This window comes from Trachypithecus francoisi, unplaced genomic scaffold (assembly GCF_009764315.1).
Source record: "Trachypithecus francoisi isolate TF-2019V2 unplaced genomic scaffold, Tfra_2.0 Lachesis_group5, whole genome shotgun sequence".
Lineage (NCBI taxonomy): Eukaryota > Metazoa > Chordata > Mammalia > Primates > Cercopithecidae > Trachypithecus > Trachypithecus francoisi.
In genome coordinates this window covers 47,065,577-47,084,389 of record NW_022681470.1, presented here as the reverse complement: position 1 = coordinate 47,084,389, position 18,813 = coordinate 47,065,577, and the positions used below count along the sequence as shown (strand labels likewise).

The window sequence follows — 18,813 nt, the reverse complement described above, 5'->3', positions numbered from 1 at the left end:
ATTGTTTGGAATAGTAGGTACTTATAAAATAAAAATGAAATATGAATATTAACCTGTTCCTAGTCGAAAATTAATTTATCATCTGTATATCTTCAATTATAGAACAGTGGCAATTATAGCCTTGAAATAAAACAAAATAAATATGACATACACTAAGATGATTAAAAATAGATTGTATTGGATTTTCAAATAAACTCATATTAGTAATTGAAAGAAGTAGTTTGTTTTTCATAATCTTTCACAGTATCAGATTTCAGCATTTTGTTTTTGCCAAACCATATTAGAATAATTATACATTTGAAAGGATGTAAGTATGAAAATCCAAACTTGCGTTGTAGTACATATGCATGGATGATTGCCTAAAACAGATAGGTAAGTACATAGATGTCTAGATATCCACATGTATATAGATATAGATATAGATGATGTGGTACCTTCCTTGATATAATTCACAAGGAAAATTAATATTAACCAATTACTGTTAGCAAATGTTAGAGGTAAAATAAAATAACATTTATACAGCGAAGTACATAAAGTGCTCAAATTTGAAAACATTTCAGCAACCATGGCCTAGACTAAAAAATAGGACATTACTAGATCGTAAGTATTTCTCCTAATGCCCTCTTACCATCATTCCTATATCCAAAGGGTGACCAACATCTTGTATTCTAACACCAAAAGTTTATTTTACCCAATTTTGAGCTATATATTAATGGAAGTTCAAAATTAGGCAAAATAGACTTCTAGTGTTAAAATATTGAAACATTTATATAATGTTTCTTCAACATTATGTTTGTGAGATTTGTTCATGTTCGGTATTCTGTGGACAGCATACATAAAAATTTATTCTTACTGTAGTACAGTATTCAAATCTTCTATTTACTTCCACAATGTATTACTGATTGCCAGTTGATGTGGTTTGGCTCTGTGTCTTCACCCAAATCTCATCTCAAAATGTAATCCCCACATGTTGAGGGAGGGACCAGTGGGAGGTGATTGGATCATGGGTGTGGTTTCCCCCAAAACTGTTCTCGTGATAGTAAGTTCTCAGGAGAGCTGGTGGTTTTAAAAGTGTGTCACTTCCTCCCTCTCTTTCGCCTGCCACCATGTAAGACATATCTTGCTCCCCTTCACCTTCTGACTTCGGCCATGATCTTAAGTACCTAAGGCCTCCCCAGCCATATGGAACTACAAGTCGATTAAACTTCTTTCCTTTATAATTACCTAGTCTCTGGTAGTATCCTTATACCAGTATGAAAATGGACTAATACACTCATATAATATGTTTCTGTTTGGAGTTACTAAGAATAATTGATAAGAACCTCTTTGAAAGTGCCTTTCGTACATAGATGTTCACATTTTTGTTGACTGTGTATCTAACTCATATAATGTGCCTATGTCTATTATGTAGATACTTCCAAGGAATTTTCTAAAGTGATTGTACGAGTTTACACTCCCAGCAAAAGCGTATGAGAATTCCAGTTTCTCCACTGTATTGTCACCACTTGGCATTGTCTGGCTTCATATGCTTATAAGACTTTCTGGTGAATGGATAGTAGTTTCTATGTTTTAATTTCCAGCTCTTTGATAATAAAGTTGAAAACTATTTCAAAATGACTGGATGTTTAGATATCTTTGTTATCAAGTGTGTTTTCAGTGTTGCTCTTGCTATATTATTATTAGTTTGTATAATTTATTTATATATTCTAGATATGAACCTTTTGCTGTATATATGAATTGCAACTATGTTAATCAATATTTTTAAAAACAAAGAAATTATGTGGTGAATAAATTTTAGTACTAATTATGTAAGATTCAATCTTTATTTCTATTTAAAAAATAAGTATCAATTCTTATATTAAATGTTAAGATATCAGAAATTCAATATGAGTTTAGTATAGTTAATATTCTCTAGTATAGTTTCTACCTTCTCAACCCAAAGTGTTTTGAATGATTAAAAAATATAAATATTTATTTCTGGAAAAGGAGACAACTGAAGTGGACAGTATGATAGAGTATATCTAAGGTAAACAGGGGCAAAATGTGTAAAAGGAAATAACTGGTATAGCAGTTTGTCAGGATGCAGGTATCAATAACAAATTTCACTACTCCTCCACCTCAACTCCTGATATTTCAGATATGCTTTTCTTGTTACAATATAGGATAGGTAAAATCTCCTCCTAAATATTAACATTCATTGTGTGGTTGTCCAGATGAGATGTAGGTCTCTAGAAGAGAAAATTGATTTCAGATGGAAAGTCTTAGATTATGCCTCTTTGGGCATAACTCGATTATAAAAGAGCAAACTGTACTTATCAGTATTCCAGTGTTTTATCTTCATAATCAATGGCTGATAAAATTACTCAGAAGTTACTTTGATATAACCTAATGTAACTAGGAAATAAATAAAATAATTCATGAGAAATACACTGTGAAAAGGTAAAGGCCATGATATTTGGGTGCTGCAAATAAAGAATAGTCTTGAAGCGCAATTACTCCTAGTCTCAACCATTTTCATGTCTGGTAAAAAGCTAAGGGAAACATAAAAGTAGAAAAAACATGGCAGTTGCTCCTCTGGCTAAGTATTTTGTTTCATTGCTTAAATTTCCATCATGAGAATTTGTTAGTTTTATTATTAAAAATGATGGGTTGGAACAAACAAGTAAACTGCTATTCTGTGTTTTGGCACAGTTAGCATCCCTGTAGTAAATTTATTTTTATTTTTTTCTTTCCATTTTTATTCATTTTATTATTATTGTAAAAAATTAAATAAGTATGGGTACATTTACTAATGCTGACATTGGTAAGGCGTATGGAGTCCTTAAATGGAATACAATTTAAAGATAGATTTATTTCATATAAAGTGCTAGAGTTTGTAAAATTTTATATTAACCCAGATAGTGATAAGTAAATTCAGATGTGAAGGATAGAGAACAAAATAAAACTGTAAGTATGATACGCTAAATTTATATGACGGCACATTATGAAAGGTGATAAAGTAAAGCAATATATAAAGATAGAGATATTCAAATATTCTCAAAATGTATATCTATTATTTAATTGTCTCACATGTATTCTCAACAACAGAGTAGGTGAATATAAGAGACTCTCTGTAATGGGGTAATATTATTTACCTTCTTTCAAGGATGAAGTGTTAGAGAATTTTACCTTCCCTTTTCCAAGATCACTTATGTCAATGAGTATGAACTTAATGCCAATTTTACTTAGAAAAATTTATTAAAAAGGCAAACATGGGTGTGTGTTTGTATTTGTGTGATATGTGTTGGTTGGCAATAGTGAAACCACATGATAGGAGAAAATGAAAATTTAAATTACCTTATACCTTAAGTATTATCTTTGATGCTTTTATTTTTCCCTTTGCCCTTAGGTTGTTACTAATTTATATTTAAATATTAATTATACATACATATATCAACACTATAAATTCTTTCTCTAAACAAAATAAGTTATATTCATTATCATCAGTGGGGAAGAGTAGCTGGAGAATAATTCAAAGTTTTTGTAGTGTTAAGGAAAAAGTAATTTTTTGCCCATGATAAACTACATTGTCAACTCTGGCTATGTACACATAGTTAATCTTGGTTACTCTGAAGGACTTATCATTTAGAAAATATAATAGAGTTATCATGACACAAACATGCACTCAATGCATTTGAGTTAATGCATCTGTATCCATCATTGATTATCGCCTCTAAGTTGATGACTTCCAAATTAGTAGTCCCATGATTGACATAACTTCTAAGATATAAACTTGTGTTGCCACTCCTACTAAATATTTTCACCAAAGAGAGTAAACATGTTCAAAACTGAGGTCCCTTAAATGTCCTCCGCAGTGGGCTTCTTAGCTTCATATTTTTAATGTTATCACTAATACTGGAAACCTCAGTAGCCTTTCTCTCTACCAGTGAACATTTTCAGTGTTTCATAATGTCATTTCATAACCTTGTTATGTCTTGTTTTTTACAATTGAACTTCTTCAGATAAAGTTTATTTTCACTATTTACTTTAGACTTTCATCATCTTCATGATGGCCTTAATGTCTTTCCTGCTCCATAGTACAAAGTTTTTCCTTATGTTGCCTCCTCTTAATCAATACCTTTCTCTTAATCAATACCCCTGGGCTGATGCAAGAACTTAATATGTTCTATGGATATGTGAGTGAACAAAATAGACAAAATCTCCTGCACTTTTAGAATGTGGAGCTCTCATTCTAGTGAGAGGCGTCAAGAGTAATCATAAAAAATGTAAATTGTACAGCATTTTGTGAGCTGATATCTACTGTGGAAAAGGTAGAACAATGTAAGAAATAAAAAAGAAAATGTTGGAAGAGTTTGGGGTATTCACTTTAAATAGGTTAGTCCAAGTAGTCCCAAGAGAATGAGATTTGAGCAAAAATTGGAAGGAAGTGAAGGATTAGCTAGAAAATAGTTTGAGGAAGAACACTCCAGGTACTAGAACAAGAAGTCAAATACCCCAAGGCAGCAGATGCCCCAAGGCATCTGCATAATGTAATCAGTATGTATGTTTGAGATACAGCAAGGCAGAATAAATAAGAGAGGAGACAGATTTAGGGAGGTAACAGGGAGCTGGGTAATATGGTGTCTTCCTAGTCCTATAAAAGACTCTTAAGTCATACCCTGAATAAGAACGGGAAACCATTAAATGATTGTAAACAGTGGAACGAAGTGATCTAAATTGTATTTTGCAAATACCAGTCTGGTTATTAATAAAGAATATCTTATTGAAAACAGAAAGGTTCTGACAATACTATTCTGCTTTAAATAGTTTTAAATCTTCAGGATTAAATCTTCAGTATAAACTTTCAACCTCCTATAATTCATTAAATTTAGTCTCCTCATCTCCTGATACTATCCCTCCCAAGACACCCATGACAAAATCAGTCCACATATGAGAATACATATTTAAGTACTAAATCTGTGAGCTGCAGACCAAACTTGGATGGAAATGGTAAGATAACACAGGTAGAATCATCAAGGAATACTTTGTGTAAATGTTTGAACATGAGCTTAATTTTGAGGATAGATAAAACTGATTAGTCAAAGTTGAGAAAGGAGAAGTTTCTAATCCAAGTGGGGTGGGAGTGGAGGATGTTGTATGATCAAAGGCCTAGAATGAATGTCAAACTGAACAGGGAGATAGTGGAGTATTAGAAAGAACTGGGCCAGATGGAAGGCAGAGAGTTAAGAATTTCATGCCAACATAAAAATGGCAAAAATATAGATTTTTAGGTAAAAGAAAATAATAAAATCAGTTTTGAGAGCGTAGCCTGGCAGATGGCTCTGATCTATTGAGTAAAAACAAACACAAACAACTCTCATATAAGTCAGCACTTGGTCTCTTCCATAAGGAGTGGGCCTTTTTTATATCTTGGGTAAAATCAGTGACTTTATGACTTGCGTTTTTGAACAAAGATGGCATGCATTATTTTCTTGGAATATTTATACCCAACCAAAGGAAAGAAAATGAGTTAAAGACAAAGGGAGTTACCGCTTTGCGCTATGTTTAGGTGTGGGTATTGCTGGTGTGTATGAGGTCCTGGACTTTCGGTGATATTTACTGTCAAACATACAATATTAGTGTGTGACAACTACAATGAACCAAAAGGACATTGTAAAGTCTGATTTAGATAATAAAGTTGATGTTTTGTTTGCCAGGTAACAGAAACACGGACTGGTCCTCTTGGCTGCAGTAACTATGACAACCTAGATTCTGTCAGTTCTGTTCTGGTTCAGAGTCCTGAGAATAAGATTCAGTTGCAAGGTATGTAGGTAAAATTTCATTAATTCTCTACAAGCGTGGATAACAATTATCCAGTCATGATTTATTTTCCATTTTTTAAAATAAGCTGCATATACGTACAGGCTATTAAAAACTCTCATTAAAGGCTGATGTCATAATTTAACTGATACAAGAAAATATGAAATTCTAGACCATATGAATAAAATATCAAAATTCTCTTTTCTTCTCAAATTAAGTAACATGTAGCAATTGAAAATCTGTCCTAATATTTTTCTTACATATAGTAATCATTGTGTCATTATGTAGCAGTTTCTTCGTATGCTTGCCTCAGCTTTGACTTTTTACTTAAAGATTCTTGTGGAAGTTGTAACCATAATTATGCATGATGTAAAATGAACTGTTGACATTTTATATTTAACCTAATATGGCAGTCAAGACTGTATTTTTCTTCTGGTAAATAGAAATGTACTTAAGGATATATAAACAAAATATTTATATTCATATGATTTCCATTTTAAAGAGATTTTATAAAAAATAATTTGCTATTTTCTATGACTACATATTTTAGATATTCAATAGAGAGTATTTTATTCATAAGCACTTTAAAAAATACAATAGGTATGCATACATGCTCATTCTTATAGGCAGGAACAGGTTATGAATACACATGTTTAAACACCTCTAGTTGAACAAGTTCAGAAAAGTCTTTGTGATGACACTTTTTGTCAGAATTAAGTTGACTGATCAAAGAGGTAATTTTGAGTTGTTCTTCTCTAGTACGCCTTTTTTCAATTGCACAAATTAGAGCTGAATATTTACATTATTCAGTTTTGCATAAAAATGCTTAAAAGTTTCAGAAATCCTACCACTTTTTCCCTTAACTTTGCAATCTTGAAAAATGTATCAATGTCCCCGCATGTTGGCTTATGCCTGCAATCATAGCCCTTTGGGAGGCTGAGACTGGATGATCACTTGAAGCCAGGAGTTCACGACCAGCCTGGGCAACATAGTGAGACGTAAAAAAGAAAAATATTAGCTGGGAGTTGGTGTTGCAGGCCTGCAGTCCCAGCTACTCAGGAGGCTGAGGCAGGAGGATTGCTGTACCTGCGTTCAAGGTTGCAGTGAGCTATGACCACACCACTGCACTCCACGGCCACTCCAGCCTGGATGGACATCACTTTCCATGCTGCACATCACTGTCCAGACACTGCACATCATGTTACTCCAGCCTGGGTGACACTGAGACCCTGTCTCTAAAACGTTTAAAAAATAATAATTAATTAAAAGAAAAATGTAACAGCATTGTTTAAATTTATCCTAAATAGTGAATGAATGCCTTTTATTTTGAGTTGCATTAAACGCACAAAGTTCTTAAATACTTTAACAATTTGAATGTTATTCAATTTATCAATATCAATTATAGATTTACATTTATTAAAACATTTTCTCTAATTTAAATAAAAATGTTGTCCATCAATATTTCCTGCAATTCTCTACTGCTTACTCCTTTTTAATATATGGATTAACTTTCCATCAGAAGATGAATTGCAATAAAAATGACAACCCATTTATAACAATTAGTATGACTACTTCAATCAGTTTATTATAAAAATTATTTATTAACAAGATTTGTTAATTTTTGTCTGAATTACTGTGTTCAGTTTTCAAAATATTAAATTGTTTTTAAAAACCCTCATTCCTCTATCTGTCTAGAAAAATAATTAGCACAAGGAATAAATGAAGCAACACTTCTCTTTTGTATAATTATTATTTCTATTATCTTCAACTAATGTGAGTAACTCAGAAACCTCCATCTCTTTCACTTTTTTTTGTTTTCCATGTCTATATTTTTAATTGTCTATTACAACTTTATTTATACACCTATGAGTACAAAGTCCTTTCTGAAAATAATATTAGGAAGTCAATTTCAAGACCCTCATTATTTCATGCACTCTTTCTTAAATTTAATTGGTATTTACAATTCAAGTATAATGTTGACTCACCTTTTAAACCTTGCCTTTGTACTAGCCCTTATCTACCTTGTAAACTAATGTGAACAATTTGTTAACTCTGGATCAGTGTAACCATGGTACATTCCTTTGAATGGTATAGATATTTCTGTGTCACCGTATGTGGCAACTGAAAACACTAGTATCACTGAAGAATATTTTATTAAGGTAGCAACAGAGATCTTCATGTCTTTTGGAGTTAGCAGGTTAGATATTTGGTCTGATAAATGGATGGATATAGATACAGATGATAAATAGATATCGATAGTTGCTTGTGTGTTGTGTTTTGTTTCTAAGTACAAGATGAAATTTTAGAATCAGAGTGTTTGTCCCATTTTGGAATCTTCTGAATTTAGATACATTATTGAAAGAATCCTGAAATTATCACAGTTTTTTGATAAAGACCTTCTTCTGAAACTCTCCTCTTTCAGTAGAAAAAGAATTGTTCCTGAAATGGAATTTTATCTAAGCAAAGCAAATAAAGCACCAATAATTGTTGAAGTCAACTGGATTAGACAACAAATTCAGAACAGAACGCTATGATTTAACCATCAGTATATGAATCAGTATTTTTTAAAAAAATAGAGATATAAAAGATGGACTTTGAGATCTCATTTTGCTGATAAGATTACAGAGCAGACGTTTTTCAAAAATTTAAAAAGCCATAGCTACAACTTCAATTTAGTGATGAAAATATATTTAAGGTAGATAATAAAACGTAGTTATAAGAAAATACTGGCAAATACATATTGAAATATGTTTTGAAATTTCGAATATTGAAAATTTTCAACTGCTTATGAGTATAACACATCAAACAAGGTGCCTCTGAGTGAAAGTGTAACCAGAATAATTAAAAGTCATTTATTAAATTTTGGTAGTAATTTTTTGGTAAAATTTCCAGACCTTGAGAAAATGAATAATTTATAGAACTGAATTAAAAACACTTTTTCCAAATTGGTTAGTTCCCAATATTTTATTTAAATGAATTTGACAGGACTAGGCTATTTTCAGGGGGATGATTAAATGTAATTTTTTTTTTTTTTTTTTTTTGAGACTGGGTAGCTGGGACTACAGGTGCCCGCCACCTCGCCCAGCTAGTTTTTTGTAGCTTTTTTAGTAGAGACGGGGTTTCACCGTGTTAGCCAGGATGGTCTCGATCTCCTGACCTCGTGATCCGCCCGTCTCGGCCTCCCGATTAAATGTAATTTTTAATGATGGTTCATAAGTGGTTTGGCTTATAATAAAAATTGAATGATGCTGCTTCATACAACTCTTTTTGTTAATATTTGTTAATTTATTGAAACACATTTTCACAGTGCTTACATACATAAAAATGAAGACGGATAATCATTTACACTGAAGGAAGGGTCACTCTAGCCAAAAAGTGCATAAACCAATCAACAAAAGTCCTATTCAATCATTCAAGTCATATACTTTCAAAAAGCTGATTATATTTGCTTTAAAAAAAATTTCTTCATACTTATAATAAGTGTTCTTCTATTGAATTGCATATTACATATGATAGTTATGTCAGAAATATTAAAACTTTCATTATCAAGAAATTATATATAGCATATATTATACTATATATTTCATATTATTTAATTTTCAGTAAATATATTTATACATATATATATTTCAAGCTATTTACTTTTATAGAAGATAAGTATGACTATGATTAATAAAAGACATTGATTAATGAAATTTATTGTATTTGAATAAAAATATTTAAGGATAATAGAATGAAATAATGACTTGAAGGAGGAGAGAGATGTGTGTGTGCACGTGTGTGTGTGTGAATGTGTGAATAATTTTATTTCAGGAACAATTCTTTTTCCATTTGAAGAGCAGATGTATGAAAAAGAAGGTCATTACTAAAATGCTCATAATTCACACAAACATATGTCTATACACACACTGTACATACATATATACATATTTTATTTTTATATTTGTATATCTTGTGCAAATTTTATTTTAAAAATATGTTTTAGTTACCAAATCAACAGGAATTATATTTCATTTGTACATATATAGAGACAGTGTAATATTTTTGTTGTAAAATATACATATTAATAATACCACAGAGTTTACCAACTTTGGGCCTCTTTTATGTATGATGAAAATTTTAAACAAGAGCTTACTCATGTCTAAAGTAGTGTTTATGTTTTCAAAACTGTTTAAGGTAGTCCATGAGCAAAATAGCATTGAAGAACATTGACTAGCTGGTCATTTTTACTTAGCTGTTTGTCTTGCCATAACATATGCTGATATGCTGTCAATTAATTTATAATTTTTATAATTTTTTATGTTCATCAATTTTCTAATATTGTTTTATATTTGTTTAACAAATATCATTTATTTCCTTTCTTTCTTCTCATTCTGGGTTATAATTAAATGTGGTTTAGGCCTTTCCATCATAACACAAATCTTTTCTGCTATTTTCTGTATTTTATATCCTTTTGCCCTTTTATTCCTTTTAAACATATTCTTCTGACATATTTCAGTTCACGAATTATCTGTTAAATGTCTATGCTGCTGTTAAAGCTATCTATTGGTTCTTAATTTCAAATTATGCATTTTTATTTGTAAAATAGCCACTTGATTTTTCTTTATAATTTCTGGTTCCTTGCCATATTGTCAGTTTTGTTATTAAATTTTTGATCATGTGATTGAAATTAATTTATCATTCTTGTTTGATAACCTCTATACCATCCCATGTCTTTTTATATGTTCATCATATTTTATTGAATTCTATTGTGCATGAAAGCTTATACAAATATCTTAAAATTATTGATGGTGCATTTTCCTTCAGAGAAGATTTAGTTTTGTTTCAATGCTATTTTAATTCATTTTGAAATATGCCAGTTGGAACTATACTTCAGATCTGGTGAAAGCTAGTGGGTGTGTGTGTGTGTTGTGTGTGTGTGTGTGTGGTTTCGTTTTTTCTTTACTCTTTGGTTATGTAGCTCATCTAGTAACTAAAACCTGATGAAGTTACTGTCTGTCATGGTTGGTATAAATGTCAATTTGTACTTTGTTCTGGGCAGAACTCTAATGGAAAAGATACGCCCAATATATTCGTCTGTTCTTATGTCGCTAATAAAGACATACTTGAGACTGGGTAATTTATAAAGAAAAGAGGTTTAATTGACTCACAGTTCCACGTGGCCAAGGAGGCCTCACAATCAAGACAGAGGCAAGGAGGAGCAAAGTCACATCTTATATGATGGCAGGCAAGATAGAGTTTGTGCAGGGGAGGCCCCATTTATAAAACCATCAGATCTTCTGAGACTTACTATCATGCGAAAACCTTCCTCCATGATTCTATTACCTCCCACTGGGTCCCTCCCGCGACACGTGGGGGTTATTGCAATTCAAGGTGAGATTTTGCTGGGGACACACAGCCAAACCATATAAGCCAATATTAGGTTCACTCTGCCTGCGGATTTTCCTTCTTTCCAGGTTAACCCAAGAAATTCTCACTTCGTTTTTGTCCTTGTTATCTCTTCAGACAGATTATTTTTAATACTTTACCTAGATTTCCTAGCTGGTTCTAGTGAGAAGGTGGGTTGAAAACAAACTAGTCCTTTCACACCGGAAACTTTCATATTTTTACTCTCTGGTTCTCAGCTTGTAACAGTTGCCCTCACATCCTGGCTTTTACAGGAAGCCCATAGGTTCAAAACGAAGCTTTGTTAAGCATTGTTCCAGCACCAGGTGGACCTTTTCTAACTATAGTGCTGTCAGTATTCCTGCTTTCTTGTTTCTGTACATTACAGAAAAAAAAGAAAAAAAGAAAATTTCGTGGCCAGCCCTGAACCACTCTTGAGTTGTTTGTCAGAGCAGGCCAAGCTATCTCTCTAGGAACCAACTAGTTCATATTGGTGGTCTGGTCATAAAATTCAAGTGTTCTGAGCTATGCGTCCTTAAGCCTCTTTTCTCAAAACTCTTTGATTTTAGAATGGTTTTTCAGAATGTGAGTTTCCTTCTTTTAGCAGTGTATGTATGTATCATCACAGCAGGAATATTTGTGTTTCTAAAACAGAACTCACCATTTCTTGCCACCAATCTTTCTTCCCCAAATTACATCTCCTGCATTCTGTATTCCTCCAAAAGCACTACCATCTTACATATTCAAAGTTGTAATGCAAAGATGTGCTTTATGACTATGAAAATGGTACGTGAATTCTTTGATTTTTTGTGTGCAATTAAGATTAAAATAGATCGACAGTTTACAAGTTTGTAATCCACAATCAATAACTGTTACCTTAGGTCTTTTAATAAATATATACCGATTCCTGAGTTCCTTGAGCAAAAACTCTGAATTATTCAAATTGTTTTTAGCACTTAAAATTTTCAGAAAAATAAATCACTAGGTGTATCTAAAATGTGCAGTAATTTGGTAAACCATAAGACTAGACGATTAAGAAAATTTCTGATTGTATCATTTTATGCCTCTAAGTATTTTAACACTTTTTATTTGCCTTAGATCAAATAAAGTACTATATAGCAGATTCTCATTATTCCTCTATTACCTTAATTGCTTTCTCTAGCTTGGATATTTTCAATCTTCTTAAAGATGTTAAATCTAGGCCGGGCGCGGTGGCTCAAGCCAGTAATCCCAGAACTTTGGGAGGCCGAGATGGGCGGATCACGAGGTCAGGAGATCGAGACCATCCTGGCTAATATGGTGAAACCCCATCCCTACTAAAAAATACAAAAAACTAGCCGGGCGAGGTGGCAGGCGCCTGTAGTCCTGGCTACTCGGGAGGCTGAGGCAGGAGAAGGGTGTGAACCCGGGAGGCGGAGCTTGCAGTGAGCTGAGATCCGGCCACTGCATGCACTCCAGTATGGGCGACAGAGAGAGACTCCGTCTCAAAAAAAAAAAAAAAAAAAAAGATATTAAATCTAATCTTAAAAATTAGTCAATTCTTTGTCTTCTACCTTCAAATAAGTAGCACTCTTAGTATCCCACATGGTAAAATTAATTTAAATCTAAATGAATCAATTCTGTATTCCCTGATACAGGAATCCCAAATCCCAACAACATGACTCCCCATTTATGTGTGTAAGCACCTCTTTCATTGTATTCTTATGACCCATGTGCAACGAAACAATATTACTACTTTCATTTCCAAAATATATTAATGTATACCCCAGCTTTTTATCTATGTGATGTTGTTAATGTATCACTCTTCACCACAATCACTCAATATTGAAAACTCTATATCTGTCAAATAGTGTTCAATGCCTAACTTTTTAATAAAAAGTTTTCTTACTTTTTTGAACTTAATATAATTGCTTAGCCAATTAATTACATTAATTGAATCACATGTATCTTATATAGTTGAATTTTTTTTTATTTTTCTTAAATATACTGCAAATATCTCTGTGACAAAGAAATTTCTCGGTCATCGTCACTTTTGTATCTTACCTGGCAATTTTCTTCAAAACGAGAGTGTTCAATAAATATTTATTCCAGGTGAAATGAAAATTAATACAAAATCGAATATAGAAGTTCTAAGAGTACTTTTTCCAACAATTTGCAAAAGAAATTTTGCAATTTGTCAAGATATTTGTAAATTAAATTTTTTTCTCAATGTTAATCTATGATTTTTATTAAATCAACCTCTAAGATAATAGTCAAGGATAAAAATTGATTTATTTTGTTAAACAGAAAACATATAAAGCTATAAAATTTCAATTTCTGGTAAGTAACAATTTGCTATTACCAGATTTTTCCTTAGCTTTGTGTTTATTTTTACCTGCTTATTTGTTTAAATATTTAGTATTTAAGTTTTCTTAAGTAGCCAGAAATATGAAAAACTACCTTTTCGAAATATCATAATAAATGTTACACCCTAAGAAAACCCAAAATCTTAATTTTACAATATTTTGGAGAGTTTTTTAAGAGATAGCAACTTTACTAAACATATTTCTAGCAAACTAACAAGCTATGCCACTAAGGCTGTCTATACATGGCAAACATATAAACTGTGAAATAACTAAATCAGTCCATCTGACTCCTATAGTCATTTTTAGTACTCACTCTTGGAAAACAGAATTATATAACTTATATGTTGCTAATGGTATAAGGTAAGCCTTACCATCAACATTCAATATGTATTTTACCAATGGCACAACCCATTATGTGATATTTACATTGATGTGGGCTGATAGTCTACTGCAAGCAAAATGAAAATCCTTAAAACAATTTGAAATCAACTGGTAGAAAATAAATGCATATGTGTATTTTCAAAGGTTTAGAAAGATAGTCTCCGTCTATATTATGTAAAAATAACCAAATACTGTGATAAATTACATCAAATAGTATGAGTTTTCAGTCATCTCCATGATTAATCATCTCTATTTCAGAAGTTTCATGTTCATGCAGTCAGAATATGTTGAAAGAGTTATAAATATTTGCAGTATGTAGACTCAGATATTTTTCTGATAGTTTAAAAACACATAATTCAAAATTTAATATACTAAATTATTTACAGTTTTGATTGAATATTTTAAGTAAGTATTTTAATTTTTTCTTTACCAGAGTAAATTTGTTTCATTTCTTTGTTTGTTCTTCAAGGGCTTCAAGTACTTCTCCCAGACTATCTTCAGGAACGTTTTGTACAAGCAGCTTTGAGCTACATTGCTTGCAATTCAGAGGGAGAGTTTATCTGCAAGGAAAATGACTGCTGGTGTCACTGTGGTCCCAAATTTCCAGAATGCAACTGCCCCTCCATGGATATTCAAGCCATGGAAGAGAATCTTCTTCGAATAACTGAAACCTGGAAAGCCTACAACAGTGACTTTGAGGAATCAGGTAAGACATGTATTTTAACACTTTTAAATACTGACAAAAATATATTGAAATGGCTAATTTGTCATTTTGCAACAAACTATTACACAGTTGGAAAGATTTTCATTTTTTTATTCTTACAAATGATCATTTTCATTGCCTTTATTACTGGTTACCAACTGGTGCTTTGTGTATCTCTACATACTATTGGCATTAGAGTTTAGCCTGATCCTAAGTTGATGTATTAGTCACTTAATAAATAAAGTTCTTCCTTTTCTCAGTAGAAGAACTTTTAAGTTATCATCTGATACTTCTGAGGTCTTTCTCTACTTTTCTAGTGGCTGCCGTTTCTCTTGTGCAGCAAAATGAAGACAGTGTTTGTTCCATACCTTCTTCAACATGATTCTCATTAGTGCTTATTTTCACTTTGCTTATTTTTATAATGAAATTTTCTAAATTTTAATTTTATAGTGTTGTGTGAGTTGTGTTATGATTGTTTTATTTTTACTTAGTTAAAACATACATATAAAATTTACTATCTTTACCATTTTAAACACACATAATAAGTACATTTATATTCTTTTTTTCCCCTTCATTTTCTTTCAAACCCCACTACCCTTCCTGGCCTCTGGAAGCCACCATTCTACTCTCTATCTTCATGAAATCTACTTTGTTTAGCTTCCACATATGAGTGGGGACTTGTGGGTTAGAAGAATTGCCTTTCTGTGATTGATTTATTTCACTTAATATAAAGGCCTCTTGTTCCATCCATGTTGTTGCAAATGACAAGATTTCATTCTATTTTATGGCTGAATAATATTCCATTGTGTATATGTACCACATTCTCTTAATCTGTTCATCCACTGAAGGGCAGTTAAATTGAATCCGTATTTTGGTTTTTGGGAATAGTGCTGCAATAAATAAGGGAATGCAGATATATATTCAATATACTGATTTCCTTTATTTTGGATATATATTCAGTAGTAAGATTAATAATATGGTAGTTCTACTTTAGGTTTTTGAGCAAACTCCATAGAGTTCTCCTTAGTGGCTCTACTAATTTATATTTCCACCAATAGTGCAGGAGGGTTCCCCTTTCTCTACATCCTCACCAGCACCTGTTATTGCCTGTCTTTTAACACAACCCATTTTAAATTGGGTGAGATGATAGCTCATTGTGGTTTTGACTTGCATTTATCCGATAATTAGTGATGTTGAGCATGATTTCATATACCTGTTTGCCATCTTTATGTTTTCTTATGAGAAATGTGTGTTCAGATATTCTGCCCAGTTTTCAGTTGGGTTATTAGTTTTTGTTTTTCAAATTTTGTTGTAGTTATTGAGTTATTTGAGCTCCTTATACATTCTGGTTATTAATCCCTGGACAGATGAATGGTTTGCAAATATTTCCTCCCATTCTGTGGATTATCTCTTCACTTTGCTGTTTGTTTACTGTACAGGGGCTTTTTAGCTTGATATAATTCCATTTGTCTATTTTTTTGCTTCAGTTTCCTGTAATGTTGAGGTTTTACAAACAAACAAACAAAAAAATTGCCCAGACCAATGTCCTATAGTGTTTCCTAAATATTTTTTTTTACTTTTATATTTTTAAGTTTTAGATTTAAGTCTATAATTTATTTTTATTTGATTTTTGTGTATGGTGAAAGATAGGGGTATAGATTTTTTTCTGCATAACATTATCCAGTTTTTCCAGCAATAGTTATTTAAAAGATTTTCTTTTTCCCAACGTATGTGTAGTTTTTGTCAAAGTTGAGTTGGCTGTAAATGTGTGGCTATTTATGTGGGTTCTCTATTCTATTCCATTCATCTATGTGTCTGCTTTTATCCCAGTACTATGCTGTTTGGTTTTCTTTAGCTTTGTAGTAAATTTTGAAGTCAGGTGGTGTGATAATTCTAGCTTCATTCTTTTTTGTTCATGGTTACTTTAGTTATTTGGGTTCTTTTGTTGTTCTGCATATATTTTAGATTTTTTTTTTTTTCTATTTCTGTGAAGAATGTCACTGTTTTAATGGGGATTGTGCTGATAATACTTTGGTAGTATTGTCATTTTAACAACATTAATTATTCCAATCCACATGTATGAAATATCTTTACATTGTATGTGTGTTTTCTTGTACTTTTTTCATAAGAATTTCATAGTTTTTCTTATATAGATCTTTCCATTATTTGGCTTGATTGCTTTGAGGTATTTTATATAGCTGTAGCCATAGTAAATGAGGTTGCTTTCTTGTTTTTTCAGATTATTTATTGATTTCTGTAGTTTGTTTTGTATTCTGAAACTTTACTGAATGTTTTTATCAGTTTTAACATTGTTTTTATTGAGTTTTTTTTCTAGGTATGAAATTATGTTATCTACAAACAAGGCTAATTTGACTTTTTCTTTCTAATTTTTATGCTTTTTATTTATTTATTTTCCCTACTTGTTCTGGAGAGGAGTCCTCATGTCATGTTGAATAAAAGTGGTGAAAGTAAGCATTCTTATCTTATTCCAGTACTTAAAGAAAAAGCATTTCTCAAAAGAAAAGGTTATTTTTCTCATTCAGCACAGTGTTAACTGTGGGTTTATCATACACAGCCTTCAAAATTTTGAGGTGTATTCTCTTTGTACCCATTTTGATGAGAGTTTTTATCATGAAGTGTTGTTCAATTTTATCAAGTGCTTTTTTGGCATCTATTGAAATAATGATATGGTTTTTGTTCTTGACTCTGCTAATGCGATGTATCATGTTTGTTGATTTGAATGTGTTGAACCATCTTTGCATCCCTGGGATGAATTTCACTTGATCATGTTAATGTGTTGTTGAATTTGGTTTGCTAGTATTTTGTTGATGATCTTTGCATCTCTGCTCATCAGTGATATTGACCTGTAGTGTTCTTATTGCTTTCTTGTCATGTTTTTGTCTGGTTTTAGTATCAGGGTAATGCTGACCTCATTAATGAGTTTGGAGTATTACCTTCCTTCCAAATTTTTGGAGAGTTTGGGTACAACTGATATTGGTTCTTTAAATTTTGGTGGAGTTAGCAGTGAAACCATTGATCCTGAGCTTCATTTTGGTGGAAGACTTTGTATTACCTCTTTGATCACCATACTAATTATTGGTTTTTTTTTTTTTTTTTTTTAATTTCTTCATGGTTCAATCTTGGTAAGTTGTATATGTTCAGGAATTTATTAATTTCTTCCAAGTTTTCCAATTTGTTGGCATGTAGTTATTCACCATAGTCTCTAACAATTCTTTGTGCTTCTGGGTTCTCAGTTGTTGTGTCTCCTTTTCCATTTCTGATTTTATTTAACTAGGCATTTATCTTTTTTCTTAGACAAAGGATTTGTCAATTTTGATTAGCTTTTCAAAAGCCCAACTTTTTCTATCATTGATCTTATGTATTTTTCTAGTATAAATTTCATTTATTTCCCTTTTTCATTTCTTATTTTATTTATTTGCCTCTTCTTCCTTTATTCTTAACCTGGCTAAAGGTTTGTTAATATCTTTTTAAACACCCAACTTTTCCTTTTGTTAATCTTATATTTTTTTTAGTCTCAATTTTATTCATATCTGCTGTGATTTTTATTATTTATTTTGTTAATTTGGGGTTTGGTTTATTTTTGCTTTTCTAGTTCGTTAAGGTGCATTGTTAGGTTATTTGAAGTCTTCATACTCTTAATTTAGGCATTTATTACTATAAACATATTACTATATGTTTACATATTACTATAAACATATTACTATAAACATATTACTTCTTGATACAGATGTTAATTGTGTATCAGAAGTTTTGGTTTGTTGTATTTTTGTTTTCATTTTTTATTTCCTTCTTATTTTTTTTTAATCGACCCACTAGCTGTCTAGTAGGATGTTTAATTTCTATGTGTTTGTGTATTTTCCAAGGTTCCTCTTGTTTTCAACTTGTGGTTTTTATTTCATTGTGGTCAGAAAAATTACTTGATAAGATTTTTATTTTTTAATTTATTCAGACTTTTTTGTTGCTTAAGATATGACCTATTCTGAAGAATGTTCCATGCACTGAAGAAAATAATGTATATTCTGCAGCAGTTGGGTGAAATGTTTTGTTAATGTCATTTAGGGCCTATTAAATCTAGTGCATAGTTTAACTGTGCTCTTTCTTTGTTGATTTTCTGTCGGATAATATGGTTGTTACTGATACTAGGGTGTTTAAATTCCACTGCTGTTATTTTATTTTAGT

The 18,813-nt window shown here is 31.6% G+C and overlaps 1 protein-coding gene across 1 annotated transcript in view; it reads left to right on the top strand.

Annotated features, from left to right (window-relative positions):
- The window catches only part of BRINP3 (BMP/retinoic acid inducible neural specific 3), a 388,006-nt gene that overhangs the window by 236,471 nt on the left and 132,722 nt on the right, over window positions 1-18,813 (top strand). Inside the window, exons 5-6 of the mRNA XM_033197383.1 lie at window positions 5,697-5,802; window positions 14,380-14,616. Of these exons, the coding sequence (XP_033053274.1) occupies window positions 5,697-5,802; window positions 14,380-14,616 (343 nt within the window). The remainder of the gene's footprint in view (window positions 1-5,696; window positions 5,803-14,379; window positions 14,617-18,813) is intronic.